This window comes from Cantharellus anzutake, assembly GCF_015039405.1.
Source record: "Cantharellus anzutake strain C23 chromosome Unknown EI90scaffold_584, whole genome shotgun sequence".
In the NCBI taxonomy this organism is placed as follows: Eukaryota; Fungi; Basidiomycota; class Agaricomycetes; order Cantharellales; family Hydnaceae; genus Cantharellus; species Cantharellus anzutake.
In genome coordinates, this window is record NW_024067534.1 from 1 (window position 1) to 17,811 (window position 17,811).

The 17,811-nt window shown below is 47.1% G+C and overlaps 2 protein-coding genes across 2 annotated transcripts; one reads left to right on the forward strand and one right to left on the reverse strand.

Annotated features, from left to right (window-relative positions):
* Positions 1 to 16: 16 nt before the first annotated feature.
* On the forward strand, positions 17 to 858 carry EI90DRAFT_3026971 (uncharacterized protein; the record flags this gene model as incomplete). Its single annotated transcript, XM_039057952.1, has 4 exons — positions 17 to 260; positions 331 to 523; positions 556 to 691; positions 814 to 858. 4 exons carry the CDS (start codon positions 17 to 19, stop codon positions 856 to 858), a joined length of 618 nt encoding a protein of 205 aa, XP_038907292.1.
* A 1,062-nt stretch (positions 859 to 1,920) lies between these two features.
* EI90DRAFT_3026972 (uncharacterized protein) lies at positions 1,921 to 2,544 on the reverse strand (the record flags this gene model as incomplete). Its single annotated transcript, XM_039057953.1, has 3 exons — positions 1,921 to 2,086; positions 2,185 to 2,229; positions 2,348 to 2,544. The coding sequence occupies 3 exons, from the start codon at positions 2,542 to 2,544 to the stop codon at positions 1,921 to 1,923; spliced, it is 408 nt and encodes a 135-aa protein (XP_038907293.1).
* Positions 2,545 to 17,811: the final 15,267 nt, after the last annotated feature.

The window sequence follows — 17,811 nt, forward strand, 5'->3', positions numbered from 1 at the left end:
CAAGAAAGGCGCAAACATGGTGGAGTATGCACACAGCCTTGTATGGGATCACGAATATTGGACAACTCAATCAGGATGGAAAGCCAAAGTGCCACTCTTCCACCTGTGGCTGATCTTTATCTCAGCCATTGTAGTGGAGGAGAGTCCTTGGTGGCAAAGGGAGGAACGAAAAGTGCGGACTCAATCAATCAAAAAGGCATCCCGTACACCTGAGCAGGAGGAGAATACAAATATGATGAGTGCTTTTCATACCAAACTACGTATGTCCTCCCACTTATGTTCACACTGGCTTAGAGGAGCTAACAAATAATCATTATTTATTCTTCACAGAGCGGAAAGGAATCACAGTGGCTATCCTCGCCCGACTCAATCTGGTGGAGGCCTGCAGTCCCAATGCTTTCAAACCAGGAAGCCGCTTTCTGAAGGACTGGAACTCCATACAAAGGCAACGCTTGGAGCTGGGCTGGCAACTGTTTACAAGCACCTGGCACAACCAGCACACATGTGTCCTGTGTTCTGTGCAGTGCGTCACTTCTTGGGTGATGAGTGCCGCAGACTACACATAGGAGAGAAATTCCGGGTCCCAGCCTTTAAGATGCGTGTCCCTTCCAACTCATTGAGACACAAGGCTTCAGAACAATCCCTACGTGAAGATTCAGAGTCATCAGATGATGATGATGAAAATCCTGGGGTGAGTGCCCGTCCACGCAAACGTCATCGCATCCTCTAGCCATACTCTTGAGAACCTGGTCATCATCATATATTATTTGTGTACATAAGTACAACCACAATCACAACTGTGTTTTCATGCAGGCATGGTCGTATCCATGTTCGCGAACAACAATACGACCCAACTGATAGCCATTTTTTTGCAATCTCATTCATGTTTGCTACCTTATCATTGTGCATACACATCAGTATGGCCCTGTAAACAAAATGAAGATAACAGTTGCACAACACATCTAGCCAAGTTTGTCCAGAGGTCATACTAGCGCTTGCAAACAGGAATACAACCTTACCGTATGCATCAGTTTGGAAAGATGTGAAGATATACCAAGTCAGTGTGGAGGTCGTACTAGTGCTCGCGAACAGTAATACAACCTTGCCACATAATCACTATTCCTCAAATTATTGACTGGTTTCCTATTGTTTGCTAGCATTTGAATATGACTGTAACGTTTGACTTGTAGATGGAAATAATGAGTTTGAAAAAATGTGAAAAAATATGTCAAGTCAGTGTGGAGGTCGTACTAATGCTCACGAACATCAGTACAACCTCGCCACCTAATAATTATTCTTCAAAAATCAACCAGGTTATCTTATTGTTTGCAAGCGTGAATATTGACCTTAGCATTGACTTGTAGATGGAAATTATGAGTTTAGAAAATGTGAAAAAATATGTCAAGTCAGTGTGGAGGTCGTACTAATGCTCACGAACATCAATACGACCTTGCCACATAATAATTATTCCTCAAAAATTGACCAAGGTTATTTTATCATTTATAAGCAGGAATATAACAACATTTGACTTGTGGATGGAAATTATGAGTTTAGAAAATGTGAAAAAATATGTCAAGTCAGTGTGGAAGTCGTACTAATGCTCGCGAACACCAATACAACCTTGCAACATCATTCTTCAAAAACCGACCAGGTTATCTTATTATTTGCAAGCATGAATATTGACCTTTACATTTTGACTTATAGATGGAAGTAATACGACCACAGACCAGTCTTTTTTTTTTCCTATACAAGGAGCAGGATCTGAGATGCTAGGGGATGACTGCTTTTGCTGGAAGTTTGGAAATCCTACTACGACCATGGGGGACTTTGGCATCGACACGGGTCATACACCAACCCGAACCAGTGGGTTTATTTAACCTATAATCGACTACCATTCTGCCTCCTTCGCTCGGTGATCTGCTATTTGTTCGCGGCTCTTTCATCCCTCGCATTGTCAATGGGGAGTTTATCGCCACCTCCTCCCTCTCCTCCTTGACTGTGTTGCTCAGCAACAATCCGGGGAAGGACATGCGTCCCGTTACTGACACCAACGCTTTTTTCGACTTCACGGGCTTGTGTACTGCCACTGGCGATCGTTGGTTCACATTGGCCACTGGTGCATACCAGGCTGTGGTATGTGTCTTCCACTCACCACACCACCCAATCCGCTCATGATGTACATACAGTCCAAATCCGTCCTTAACTTTTCTGTCACCATTCTCATTCCGTCTACCACGCGATGGAAAAACTTCTACTATCCACCCACTGCGACTCCTGTCCACTGCTCGATTTCATGACATCCACGACAACGTTGCCCGCTTCAAGTTGGAAGACATCGGGTACTTACGCTCCTCCGCTTCCACTTCTTCTGCCACTGCCCCGCACAAAAAAAGGAGCCTGTTTAATCGAGAACCCGCGACTTCCGCTGATGACGTCACTACCACATCCGTGCTTAGTCCCAAGGATTGGGAAGACGATCATGACAATGACGATGCGGAGAGCAGCAACAAACGCATTAAGTGCTAAATGCAGAATGAGGGTCATGAACGTCCCTTCCAATTTTCCGTGTTTGTCTCTATGCTATTGTACTCTTGATTTGTGTATATAATGTCGCTCCACCCGAATGAAACTCTTTGTTAGTGCACCCTGCCTGTTCTTCAGAAAACATCATGAACTCGCTTGAACCATCCACTTCCGTACGTCGTAGAAGATCCAACACTGGATCCTTCGCATACCTACACTCCTGGAACCCCCCTGCTCTCTCCACACCATGGAACACGACTCCGTGTAATCATTGTGATGCCCTACTTTTGAAAGACGAAAAACCTTCTTGGTGCTGCCATAATGGTTCAAAAGCGTTGGGTTGGGTTGCAACGTCTTTCGAGATGACTAATCACACTATGGTAACCGACATCTCAGTGGGGCAGTTTAACATTACTTGATCGAGGAATCATATAATATCTACATATACTAAAAGCTGGGGAGAGTTGCGATTGAAGCACTCTGATTGGTTGCCTCACCTTACCCACTCATGAGCTACAGGTTTACAGTGTTGAACGGTGTTGGGTTGCAACATGGAAATGTACTAAAATTTCTTGCGAATTTTTTTGAATAACTGGGGAACACCGCCTGAAGCGGCAGATCCCGCTACTCTTACCCCGCATGCATGTTCACTCTCAATGTTGCTATTGGCTGAGACGAAGCCTGAGATTTGCTCTCGCTCTGTAAACCCACCACATACTCTTATTTCAGAACCACGTAATTTACACTGCAGCCACACAGCGAGAGGAATAGAACTGTATGGGCAGAGAATGGACCCTGGGTTTGGGGGTCATAGAGGACCGTGTGCATAGGATAATTGAGTTGGGGCATAGGACCCGCTATGGAGTAGTGGGAATTTCTCGATAATCTACTAATCAATTCAGTTTCAAATTTGATATCATTGATTATGTAAAGTCTCTGAACACCATGGGAAACAGTAGCAAGACCCCTTTGGGCGACATAGGGGTCCACATATTCCACAAGTTTCATTGTTTCAGGAATAGTTGAGGCATTGGACCGACGCTTGTCTTGAATTTCTCGCGAAATTTTTTGCATTTCTCGATAATCTACTAGTCAATTCAGTCTCAAATTTTATATTTCAGAAGGTATTGAGAGGTACAAATTGATTATATAAAAGTATGCGAAGAACGTGGGAAACAGTGAGGAAGAAGTGATGAGTGACAAGGATGCTAAGGTAGACGATGAGGATAGAGGGAGTTGCCGGGTCATTCAAAAATTGAATGCCTCGAAGCCCCGTGAGAATTCCCTCGAAGGGGTCGTGAGAATGAAAAATCAATTCAATTTTTCGTGGGAATTTCCCTCGAAGCCCCTTCGAGGGCGAATCCTAGGTATTGGGATCAGCTGGTCAGTCAGCACAGCCACCCATACATTTAGCTCCAATCAGCTCCCCTCCAGCTGATCAGTGGCCAAGGATCAGCTGGTCAGCCAGCACAGCCACCCATATAAAAGAAATTCCCACAACCCATAAAAGGAAAAAATTCAGCTGTCCCATACATCAGCAGTAGTATGGACTACCGGGGTCAAATACACACAGGACTGTTTCTGAACAGGGACCAGGTGTTGACACTTGAAGCCCTTTGAAGGGTGAATCCTAGGTATTTGAGTTTTCCACCAATCTTGGCATTCAAGAGCTCATTGGAATCCTATGATCAACTCTGACAACTTTCATTATCATTCTGAAATGGATTTCCAACATTTAAGGAACGTATTTGACTTATGGACCCCATATATAGGCCTTGATGTACGCAAAATTGACGTTTAGGCTCAAAAACGCAGCTTTTGGTGATTGTCCTGGGCACAACTGCAATCAATGGTCATCCAAAACTCACTGTACTTGGTCCATGGAGTCTCGAGGTCTTTGGCCTACATAGAGACAAGGAATTTGATAGGGGTCTGGTCTCTATATCTGCAAACTCCGCATTTGCAAGGTTTAACCCTTCTAACGTACACACCTCTCTCTTTAGATTAGGTCCTCCCTAACCTCTGTGGATTCGACTAGGGGAAAGACTTGCATTGTGTGGACCGGTAAGGAGGTAGGGGGGTCCCTGGCAGCCCAAAAAATTGACTTTAGTATGCTGAATGCTAATAAACAAAAGCGAAATTTATGGCGATAACCTCATGATCACTTTGGCTTCATGACATCTCTGGTAGGCATATCAAATGCATGCAAGGGCCAAAGGGACCTTGGACTTTCATGGGGACATCTATGGGGGCTCTGTCACCTGGTCCCAAAATTGACCTCAGCGTGCCAAACGCTTATGAACAAAAGTGCAATTTATGGCAATAGCAGTATCATCACTTTTGCTTCTTGACATTTCCAATAGGGCACTCAGACAGGTGCAGGTGCCAAAGAGGCTTTGGACTCTCATGGTGGTGGGGACTTGACACATAGAGTCGAGCATACAGCATGTGTAAGGATTGTTTTGCTGGCTATAGTCCTCACCACTGGGGTCACTAAAAAGACTTGTTGAAAATATGGGGAAGCTGCTACTGGTTGGTGGCAAGTGCAGTCCCAACCGATTGTTTCAGGTCTGAGGGCAATATGGGTTCAGAAGACCTTGTCCCCATGTGTTGTATTTTTGTGCGCGCTCAGGAATACAACACTGGGTCATTGGGTCATGTTGTATTTCTGAGCGAGCACAAAAATACGACAGATTGGGTCATGCCAATGCCATATTTCTGAGCACACACAAAAGTACAACATATAAGAACTTAGCTCATGTTGTATTTTTGTGTGCACCCCGGAAATATGACATTAAACTTCCCTCCCATGATTGTATGTATTTTCATGCATGCTCAAAAAAATGACACAGGGCCAATTCCCATGTATCGCATTTTGTGTGCACTCAGAAAAACAACACGACCCAATGTCCAATTGTTGTTGTCCTGTGTGTGCTTGGAAATAATATGATGTGAGCCGACTTATGGGTTGTAATTATATTCATGCTCAGAAATATCATTTCTTATGTACCTATCGTATTTTTGTGCGCGCTCAGAAATACAACATGAGTCAATTTCCCATTGTTATAGTTCCATGCGAGCTTGAAAATACGACATCACTCAAAATATTGGACTTCTCCCGAAACTCCACAAATGTCAGTTCTGTGTGTGCTTAAGAATATGATGATAACATGCATGTGCCATTGTTTTTTGCATGCTCCAAAATCTGACATCACTCAAGTCCGAACTAGTTGGTTATATATATATATAATATCATCCCTGATGCTTCTCCCAAGTAATATCGTATTTTCATGCGCGCTCAATAATACAACATCCCTCAAATATAATATATCAACACTGTACATTGACCCATGATCAAATCTTGCATGCAATTATTATCTTGTTGTCTTTTGATGCATGCTCAATAAATCTTGCGCAAAATTACCATGTTGTCTTTTGATGCGCGCTTGAAAATACAATGTCACCCAAATGATTCAAATCAGAATAGTAAATCCAATGATACTTGTTGTGTGGTTTAGCCTGTGTTATTTCAGTATTTTCAAAGTTGTTTACGATAGAGGGCATTTTGAGAGGGGCCCAAGGGTCCCCCCCAACCCGAACTAGTCGGTGTTTTTACCCTATAATCTCCTCCAAACTTCCACAGTTCACCTTCCCTACTTCCACAAACCCTCAGCCAGTTCCCACCTTCTCCTCTTGTCTGCTTCTCGGGTTACCCCCTCCCCAACTTCCACACTTCCACAGTCCCCAAGTCTAGTCTACTTCTCCCCTTGTCTGGTCGTCCCCTTGTCCCGTCCCCTCCAAACTTCCACAGTTTTCACCTTCCCTACTTCCACTTCACCCTGAGCCAGTTCCCACCAAGTCTACTTTTCCCTCTTGTCCCCTTGTCCCCTTATCCACTTATCCGGTCTCCACAGTTCCACAGTTCTCTACTCACCCACTTATCCACTTTTTGCTTCTTCCCTTGTCCTCTTCTCACCTTGTTGTCTTCTCAAGTTCAAGTTCAAACTTCACTTCTCACTTTTTTTACTTCCACCCTTTCCCATTTTTGCTTCTTCCCTCGTCTAGTTGTCTAGCTGTCCAGTTCCAATCTCACCTTGTTGTCTTCTCAAGTCCTTTTCTCAACTTCACTTCCAACCTTTACTTCCACACTTCCACACTTCCACACTTCCACACTTCCACACTTCCACACTTCCACACTTCCACACTTCCACACTTCCACACTTCCCAACTCCAAACCTTCTCACATTTTTGCTTCTTGTCTTCTCTAGTTATCCCATTCTCACCTTGTTGCCTCCAATTCTTTAGTTCCCCAACAGTTCTAACCTTTCTCACTCTCTTCTCCCGACTTTCTCACCTTCCACTTTCTTCCTATCAAAAATTTTCCCATGCCGCTCAGCCCCATCTCCACAGCCACTTTCCTTTTTTTGCTTTTACAATTTTCATCCAATTTTCATCCATCCAGCCAAAAGTTAACATCATCACAGTTCAAGGGAGAGGCTTCTCAAACTTAGACAACTACAAATCTCATTTCCATCTCTCACTAGACTACTCCCACCAGCCTCTCAGAGTTTGCTTCACAGCCAGGTCCAGTCAGAGACTCATCTGCATAGTTCTGAACAAGTGCACAGAACTCTGCCTGCCATACAACACATGTACTCTCAGCCAGTGAAAAGTACTCTCAAAGACCACATTCAGAACAAGTCAGAATGACTCAGCCAGGAGCCCTCAACGAGTGCAGCTCCATCACGTAACCAGTTTCCTACCTCCAATAATGATGTTAGAGTTTGTGCTCATTTGCGTACTCACCCTGTTTAGGTTGCCAAAAATATAATCGTTCACTGTCTAAACAACAATAAACACCCCCCAACGTTCTCACCTCACATATAGATTGTCTACCCATAAAATTTTTTATCCACTTTACTATAATTTCTAGTCACTATTACACCTATATTTACCACTTTACAGTAGGACCTGATTTTCCTCATAATTTACTCAAGGAAAACTGCTAATAATAATTCCGCAATAAATGTTACTCAATACAGGAGTCACCAAACTGCTCTTTCTATCGCTTAGAGTGCATGCTAGTTATCTAGCAGGTTCAGCATCCCTCACTTTTCTCCTGTGCTGTGATAACCAAATATTGCTGAGAGATTATTCAATTAACAAGTCCCTCCACCAAATTCTCACTAATTCTCACTATCACACTTTTGTTCAGCTGTCTCTAACTGACACTCATCCTTAGAGTGACATGTTAGTTTTATATTAGCTAACAACTAATATTCGCTTTTATCTTTTGGAACAAACAAACCAACCACTCGTGAGCAGAATTAAATTTCTACCTGGGGTTTGAGAGGCGGCAGAAACAGTCGCCTTTTATGCTTTTCAGAGGCCTCTCTACTCCCACCCCTTGCACTAGTTACATGTGCTACATTTGTATTATAGATAGTTCTAGAAACTTCTTTCCCTTTTGGGCCCATCTCAGCGGGGTCTTGCAGTGCTAAAGCTATGCTCTACACCACCTTCATTACGAACGGTTATCTTTAGAAATCACTCGGCTATAAAGGAACTTTCTAGACTGTTCTCTAATTCACCCCTTTTTGTGAAGCTGCATCGTTACCAATGTTCTAGAGCTTTCCCAATTAATTAACTGATCCGCCGACTTCTGAATCACTTTATGCTTATGATCCGAGATCCAGATCATCGATCATTCCTTTGTTCCGTTTTATTCGAGCTTGGAATCAAAAGGTTTTGATGGATCATGGGAAAATATACAAGATCCGGTTTTTTACCATTTTCTCCTCTTCTGATGCGATCAAAAACTATCCGTCCACGCTGGGGGATACTCTGCGATATGGTACTTGGTCCGCCAGACTTCCGGGCGTCTATATATTTCCCTTGAGTCACATTGCTTTTCGTAAGAATTAGCAAATAAATATATATGAATTATAAGGTGTTTCGCCGTTTGAGCGATACCTCCGTCAGTTTCGAAGCTTTTAGAATGAAACAAAACCGTGAATAAAGACAGTCCTTTCAGATGGTAAATACAGTTAAAGGTTTACTGGTTCCCGAGATATTCACATTTCCTTCCCAATGTTCCCTCTTATTCTGCCGTCTATGTGCTATTTTCTTATCGTAGGGATATATTCTTATACATATTTTCCCACACCTTTCTAGGCATGCTTCCAGTAGCTTAAATCTCATGCTACATCGGTGTGGATGATTATAATGATCTTCTAATGTCCGTCCAGTCTCATAAAGATATCTGTTAAACATTCGACTCATCACCTGATTGTTGACTATTCTGATACATCATTGTTTTATTCTTTCAATATTATTTCTCCTACAGCGCTGTGCCATGTCAGTGCCCTAATTTACAGACTGGGAGTCTTAGCCAACTGAATGAACTGAGGTTATGGGGTTAATGGTTTATAAATGGCCCAGCAGAGGCAGGGGTGTGCTTGCAGACATCGGAGCTGTCCAGAGACCTTTGGGGTTCTGTACTTAGGGAGGCATAGGTAAATTGAAATGGGAGGGTGGTGACCATGATTGGGGGAGTCAGAGGAGATTGTGGCATCCAGGGGCTCCACTCCAGCTTCAGAATCTTCCAGAACTTGTCCATGTGATGGGGTGGCATCCTTGCAGAGCAGAAAAGAAGTACACAGCTCTGAAGCTGCATCAGCTGGTTGAGGGTCATGTCATAAGCCTTCCTGAACTTCCAATCCTCCACCACTCCATGGGCCTCACCTACATTGCACCTCAAGGCTGAGTGTTATGATGTGACCCGTCTTAGACGTCACCCTCAGAGGGGGCCTTAGCGTCCTCGATCATGATGTCTTTGCCACTTGGATGCAACTTCTGCTTGTCCCTTCACAGGTCTATTCAGCACTCACGTACAAGCTGTTATTATATATGTTTGAAATGGAATGAATCGCATGGGGGAATGCAAACCAGCCCTTAGGCAACCCTAAATGATGATGAATATCCAATTGGGAACAAACAAACAATGAAATCAATGAATCCGGAAAATGTGTTGGGTCCAAAATCGGAATTCTGAAAATTAACTCCCCAACACTTCCCCACAGCCCCCGCCTATCCTCCCATCAGCATCCTCCTCGTCTCCAGCTTTCCAACCAGCCCCTATTCGTCCCATTTGGTGCTGGTACTTCTTGAGATCTGGCCATTCACACGTGCTCTCAAGACCACCTGAGAGTATACTCCGTCCTGAACCATCCCGGTATGGGTTTCCCATTCTGGGAAATGCTCCGGGGGTGAACAAGGGTGGTAGAGCATCCCTATCCCATGCAAAAAACCGCTGGGTTGTGAGTCTGGGTATGGAGGTCTGGAGAGAGGTGGTGAAATCCGCAGCATGGTTGCGCATCGGAATTTTCCTTGGGGTTGTTGGGAATGATGGCGAAAATATATGGTAAAATAGGGTGTGAGTGTATGGAGAGTATCGGGAGCCTCAGCGGATATGTACTGCCTGTTGGTGACCAAATTCTGCAGAATCCAACTTTTTGCGGTACACACAGTCGTCCCCACAACAACGCGATGCACCGATCATCCAGGGTGGTGAAATAGGTCGTTGATATCCTCGTCCTTGGAGAGGAATACCCCAGCGTTGTCTGCAAAGAGGGAGAGCATGATTCTCTGCATCAAGCCCTTTTAGGGTTGGGGTTTCACTATCCAGAGTGGTTCAATGTTAAACAGCTGACAATGATAGAGCGTCTCCTTGACTGACTCCTCTAGTGATTAGCAAGTTTTCGCTTATGTCGCTGTTAAGGATCACTTTGGTTTTGGCACTAGCCTAGAGGTTCTTGATAAAAAAAAGCATCGGGTATGCCCATCGTGTCCATCACTCTCCAGAGGTAGTCGTCCCAGATCCTGTCATAAGCTTTTTCTTGGTCTAGGGCGATTATGATCTTGTATTCTGCCTCGAGTACCATCACCGGTCTGTAGTTTTCTATTTCCCTCTTGTCTTTCTTTTCGTAGAGGGTGCAGAGCCAGCCTTCTGATATTTGGGCGCAGGTTGTGCCCTTTCTTTCGATGTCGGTCGCGAGGAGGGTCGTCATGATGTTCAGACTCTGGTTTTCATTTTCCTTATCTTTCCATCTTATGTTATAGTTTGTTGGATATGTGGGGCAGTGTTCGGTTTTGGATGTTGTTGAGGCAGTTCATTATGAGGGGTTCTCTCATTTCCTGTCGGTTTGTTAGGTCCCTGTATTGGACTGCATCGTAGTGCCTGTCTGCGATGTCCGACATTTCCTCTAGACGTGTATTCCAGGGGATCGGATTCAGGTATTTCTAGTTCAGTTATGGAGTCACAGGGTTGGCGTTCCTTTCCCCAGCCACACCAGTATTCGTTGGTTGTCGAGCTTAGGAGTTTTTTGTTTGCATTCGTGCATGCTTTTATTTTGTTTTGCTTTATTTTCTCGATTCCGTTGATTCTTTTTGTCAGGTTTCATATTTAGGATGGATGTTCTTGTGGGATACCCAGTCTACGGTGTGTAGGCTGTGTGGATGCTCTCAGGAACTGTCCTGGTTCTCGCAGAACTACCCGTTTTAACCCAATTGCCTAGGCCACGCTTGGCAATCGGGCACTCTTGGTCAGCTTGAGGTCGGCACGATGCATGCCCTGGTACCACCTGAGCTTTGTCATCGACATTGCCGGTCTGGGATATGTATTTCATAGGGATTGGGGCTTTTCTCGTTGTTAAATATTTTCTTTTCTCTCCATCTCGCTCTTAACCACTTTACAGTCATTGTATTCATATGCACAGTGCACCATCAGAGACTCATTGGAAGCGATCACTGACTAACTCCATTCGGTAAATCAAAGTCCCTCCCTCCACTTTGATCCCCCCCCCACCGTTTCCTGACGTATCCATACTTCATCCCCTGAAAATACAAAAATTATGACAGAGTCATGTCCATCCATGCAATGTATACTGCTACAACTCCATCATCATGTCCAACATCTCCATCCCCTCGACTCCCTCCGCCGTCTCATCCCCAGCCTCCTCCATCCCTCCTCCAGTCTCCATCCCCCCCCCTCGCATCTCATCCACCAGAGGGAACGCCTCCTCCAGCGGCGTTCTCCATCCACTGCCCAGGAATGGAGTTTCATACTCCCCTCGTCCCTCTTGCGTCTCCATCATGTCCATCATCGAGTCTCGCTCATCCTCCATTCTGATCAGCCCCTCGGCGTCCAGCACTTCATCCAGCTCCCACCCTGGCGACATCCCAGGCACTTCCAGCGCTCCCGACAGTAGTTTCTCCAGCTCCCACCCTGGCGACGTCCCAGGCACTTCCTGTGCTCCCTCATCCACTCGTTTGCTTCTTTGTGACATCCCAGGCACTTCTCCTCGCCCCCCCCTTGCAGGCTGCCATGACAGGTCCACGATCGGTTCCATCCCTCTCGTTCCCTCCTCCTCTGAATCCCCTTCCCACACTGGAATCCTCCTTGGTCTTTTCGGCGCACCTGACCCCCCTCCCAGCATCGCTTCCAACTCGTCCTCCGTCTCCTCCTCCCGTTCCTGTCGCTTCCTCCCCCGCCTTCCTCCCCCTCCTCCCCCTCCTCCTCCCGTTCCCCTTTGGATGTGGGGTCCCCCCAGGAACCTTCCTGAGCGCTCCAGCGCCCCATCCACCAACATGTCCACATCCCCTCCTTCTCGCCCTTGGAACGTCATCTCCCCCACCATCAACTGCCTCAGCACCCAACCGTGTCCATGCAGATCCATCTGGAATCTCAGCAGTCGCTCAGCCTCTCCAGGTTCCAGGTGGTCGTGGTACACCCGATGCAGTGCTTCCCTCACTGCATCTTGAAGCTCTCCATGATGGTTCTCCTTGAGCTGAGCTCGCAGAGGTCCCATCGGGTGCCCTCCCCCTACCATCCACGATTCATCACCACATGTAATACGATGATGATATCCACACTTACCTCCATGGACGACGATCCACCCACCACCTCTTCCTCCTCCCCCTCATCCCCAAGACCCTGCTGCATCTTCTTCTGCATCTCCCTCACTCTTTCCCCCTCCACCCGCCTCTTCTCCATCAGTTCGTTCAACCGTTCGATCTCTGCATCGATCTTCGCTTGTTTCGAACCCTCCTCTGCAGCCAGTCGTTCCCTCTCCTTCCTCCCTTCCGCCACTGCATCCTCCATCCCAGTCACCAGCCGGTCCACCTCGTGGATGCTGCTCGCAATCTCCTTCAGACCTTTCTGCGCATCCTCAAGCGTCTCCCTCTGCTTCCCCTGTGTGATCCGTCTCCGCTCCATCGCCGCTGGAGAGCGTTGTGGCAGTCGTATCCCACTCTGAAATCCAAACTCTCCTTTGTGCCCTCTTGGCACAAAGGTATCCCAAAACAGCTCGTACCACGCATCCTCTTCACGAAAGGCTGTGATCGATACTGCCTTCCAATCTGGGTCCGCTCCAAGCCATGTGCTCTTGACTCCCTTTTGGAGCCCATCGAACCGCACGACGATCTCTTCCACCAACTGTAAATTATTAAACTATTAAAATTCATGCACATCCACACAGCGACCATCATACCTTGTTACCGTCCACTTGCGCCTCATCCTTTGGTACCTTTGACACAGGTACCTCAGTCTTTCCTCCCAAAACAATTCATGTGGGTCGCTTGGGAAGTAGTTGTACTCTCCCCTCGACCCTCCATGCCCTCGCAACTTCTTTGCACTGCTCTCCTCCTCTCTCGTCTCCAGGGTAGCCGCCACCTATCATATATGATGATCCTGTGAATCCCAAACCAATGTCACACATACCATCTGGAACATCCTTTCCAGCATCCTCAACTGGTCCAAAACCATCGACCCACTGTGGATCAGCGACTCTGGGCTCACCCACTGTTCTCATCATCGTCATCATGTCATATTTTGATGCAACGACAAACTCACCATCAACCTGAAGAAGCTCCATCCTTCTCCAACGATCGGACGTGGCTCCAGCAGGTTCCCAGCGAACCCTGCTGGCACGTACCTCGCCTCCTCCACCCTCTCCCATGGACACGTCCCCGTTGCAAGCTTCGTTCGTTGGCAAAGGTCGACCCATGCCACCGTGCTGGATCCCTTTGCAACCAGCCTCTCCTTTGTCATCTCTCCCCACCACTCCTGAGGGACGTTCGATGGCGTCCACTGGGACCTTCTCTCACCACGGGTCACCATCGGAATCAACTGCCACAGACAGATTTCTGTGGCAGCTGCAAAGAACTATCCACAAAGCGGTGAGCAGAAGATATCATAGAGATCATCATCGCTCACGTTGTGCATTCCTTGGTTGTGCCAAGGCTTGAACGCTATTCCCCTGTGTTCTGCACGGAACCAAGGTATCCGGTGCAGGATTCTGAACATCCGCCTCAGGGCGCCAGACTTCAGGCACGGTTTGATCGCAGACAGCTGTTTGTCGCTGTGGAACCGAGCCGTGAAGCTCCTCATCGCATCTGGGGTTGGGGGCGGGTCCTGTTCGAGTACGTCCAGCACCACGGGCATGAAGTCCGCCCATGTCAGAGGCGCTTTGGCCTGTTGAAGGTTATCCTCCAACAACCAGGATCGAAACATGATCCCGTCCTCAGAGACCTCTGCAATCATGTGGTTAGCGAATGCAATGCATAGTAGATATACTTACTCTTTCCGTATAACGCCACCAACCACCATGCATTGGAGGACGCATGGATCGATTGGATCTGGGTGGCCGACAGACCCTGGCATTCGTGCTCCTTGACCGGAAGGTCCTGGATATGCCCAAGCTCCACGGCGATCACCACTTGCAGCACAGCCTTGCGGTGCTGCCCATGGATGATCTGGATTGGTTCGTCTCCAGCCAAGAACCCGTTTGAATCCACCTCGATGGACTCGTCTGTGGGCAGGAGCCCAGCCATGGCGTACTGCTCGATGTCCTTTGTCACCATGTGGCCCCAGGAGCGGTGGTGCTCTGCCACCCAATGCCAGCTGACCTCACGGTTGTGTGGCAGGAGGTCCATTCTGGACAATGGGACCTATGAGAGTTGGAAGGGTTGGAAGAGAAACAAAAAAAAAGGGAAAAAAAACTTGACATGCCTTTGCAAACCCTTTGAATGATGCATGCTTCAATGCATCATACTCAGCCTGGGACATGGGGTTGGTGTTGGAGGTGGAAGGGTTAGAGGGGTTGGAGGTGGAAGTGTTGGAGGTGGAAGTGTTGGAGGTGGAAGTGTTGGAGGTGGAAGTGTTGGAGGTGGAAGGGTTGGAGGTGGAAGCCATAACTGGAGGAAAAATAATGGGCAAGTGGGTCTTATATACCATTATTAGATGTGACTGTGATGATGATTCTGTGACTGTGATGGTGATTCTGTGATGTGATTCTGTGATGGTGATTCTGTGATGTGATTTTGTGATGTGATTCTGTGATGTGATTCTGTGATGTGATTCTGTGATGTGATTCTGTGATGTGATTCCCTATGAAAGGTGGCAACTCATATTGAAGGAAACGTGGCAGTGCTCCCACCTTATGCATCAAGATAAATTTTTCTTGATCACATGGTCAAGATAAATTTTTCTTGATCATGTGGTCAAGGCAGTGCATAATGCCATCAAGATAAATTTTTCATATGAGCACATGATCAAGATAAATTTTTCTTGATCATGTGGTCAAGTTGGATGTCACACATCAACACACATGGCATCGATGAATAAATGATGGAGAAAATGGAAAAAAATCGTTACATCGGACTCAAGGTGCCTCTCTCACCAGGGATAGGAGTTTGCAGGGGATTTTACATGTGGTTAGGTTAACGAGTGGGGTTCCTGCTTACATATCCCCTCACTTGGTGCCACATGATCAAGAAAATATTTACTTGATCACCTGATTTGCAGATCCAAAAGGTATATAAAGGGGGGGATCCACTGCCTCTGTTTCCTCTTTACCACTTCCTCTTCACTCCCTCTACACGTGAGTTTGGGACCCCTTTGAGGGAGTCCATCGCTGACACAGGCTGCCCATAGGATGAATGCCCTTCCAAACGAAACTCTTTATGAAATCGCAGAGCATTGCACTGGCATGCTCCAGGCCCTCATCGCACTTTCCCAGGTCTCCCAGCGTCTCCATGCCACTGTTCAGCCACACATCTACAAGTCCGTTTCCATCGGTAACCTTCATCAATTCATTCGTACCCTCGTGGTTCGACCAGATCTGGGCGCGTTGGTCCACAGGGCAGAGATAGAGTGGGACCATTGGGGTCAGCCCACAGTCGATCCAGAGGAAGTCGACTCCATCCAACAAGCTGGGGAAGAGATGGGTGTAGACCCTCTCGCCATCTCTGGGTCGTGCCATGCATACTTTGCGTTGATGCTCCATTTGGTCCCCAACTTGAGGTCCTATGCGTTCGCATCCCAGAATCCCCTTATGTCTGGCATGGGCCAGGAGATCTGACCAAATGGGTTGGCCAAAGGATCCCTGCAGGCCTTCGTTCTCTGAGGGAAATCTCCCTCTTCTGGGATGGGTTCAGGATGACGACATCATGCCTTTCGTTCGTCTCCCAAACCTCTCTACCATCTCGCTGTGTGGGTTCATCATGGAGGACTGGCATTGGAGGCGGGATCATAGGAAGCAGTTCTCGTTCAAAAACCTCACCCTTCGCGTCTATGGCCATTATGGGGATGCAAGGGGTGTTGTCGACGTCGTCGGGATGGCTCGGTCACTCGAGGAGTTTGTGTGGGAGGATGAGGAGATGGAAGAGGGAGCGCTCCGGATGCTCGGATGGCACTCCAAGACTTTGAAGAAGCTGCTGATCTCCGTGCCATGGCAGACACGGCTATCATCGACGCGCTGGGAACCTCTCCCCCTTTCGGACTTCACATCCTTGAGATCCCTTGGGATCCCTTGTTCGTTCTTGCAGGATTCTCAGGGTGGACAAGTCGACCTGTTCAGCGTTCTTCCAGGGAGCTTGGAAGCATTGAGGCTGGACATGGACGATTGGAGTGGCGACGAGTCGGTTAGAGTCCTCATGAACCACAATTTGGAAAAGTGGAAGGAGCAGCGATCTCTTCGCCTCCCATTGCTGGAGGATATGGTCTGTGTGTTCGACTGGGTCGATGCTGGATCTGCAGGAAAACTGGAGGCAATGGGTTTTCGAGTGGAGCTGAGGCAACAAGGACAAGTACAGCCCCCAGAGAGAGGCATCCGACGATTCCTGGCTTCATTGGGCTTCCATCCTGAGCCTGTTGCCATCACCTCTGTACTCATGAACTTTTCACAATAAATACATGGGCCCTTGCACATCATGAGGAATGAATGAATGCATCGAATCGGTTGGAACCCTCTTGCCCATGCACTCATCCCAATTGGAACAGAATATGCATGTCATGGGACCACATGAATACCTCGGTTTGAGCCAGCCTCAGAAAAGTTCCGTTGCAAGGAAGTCTTGGAATTTTAGGAAATTGTTATCGAGTTTCCCTGTGCATGGACCAACCCAATGGCATCTGAACCTTACCACCATCGATGGTGGAGGCTTACCCAAAGCCATTTGTTCCAGAACTTTTCCTTGACACGATGAAGCTGTTTGATATAGATTCCCCCTTGGAGTCTTTGCACTCTGGGGTGCAACGAGAGGCTTGATTGGCAAAGGAAAAATCGTTCCATTGAGTAGTTGGATTCGTTGCCAAAATGTTGGCTAGCCCTCTTCTTCCCTGAGTTTTCGGGGAGTCGGCCAGAACGGTTTCCTTCCATCCCAAGGGATATACTGAGGTAAGATGTCGGTATTGGAGCGAACAGACCATTATATCTTAGAAACCAAACGAAAATAATTCATCCCAGAGAATTAGAAGGAGATACAAAAGGCTGATGTGCACAAGCAATCATGTAGGAGAGAAGATCACGAGTAAAGGTCCATATCGTCCCCATCTTCCTGGGTCCTTTGTGGTTCTCCAATGCCCAATGCGATCTGCTTGTCGGGTCCCCTCCCAAGTTCCACAGTTCCACAGTCCCCAGGTCTAGTCTACTTCTCCCCTTGTCCAGTTCTCGGGTTATCCCATCCACTCCTCAGTTCCACAGTTCTCTACTTACCCACTTCTTCTCCTCCCAACCTCTTCTTCCCTTCTTCCATCCCACCTTCTTAAGTTCTTCTCAGCTTCAACCAAAACTTGTCTACTTGTCTACTTGTCTACTTGTCCCCTTGTCTACTTGTCCCCTTGTCCCTTGTCCGCTTATCGGGTCTCCACAGTTCCACAGTTCTCTACTTACCCACTTATCCACTTCTTCTTCCCCACCACCTTCTTAACTTTTTTTACTTCCTTGT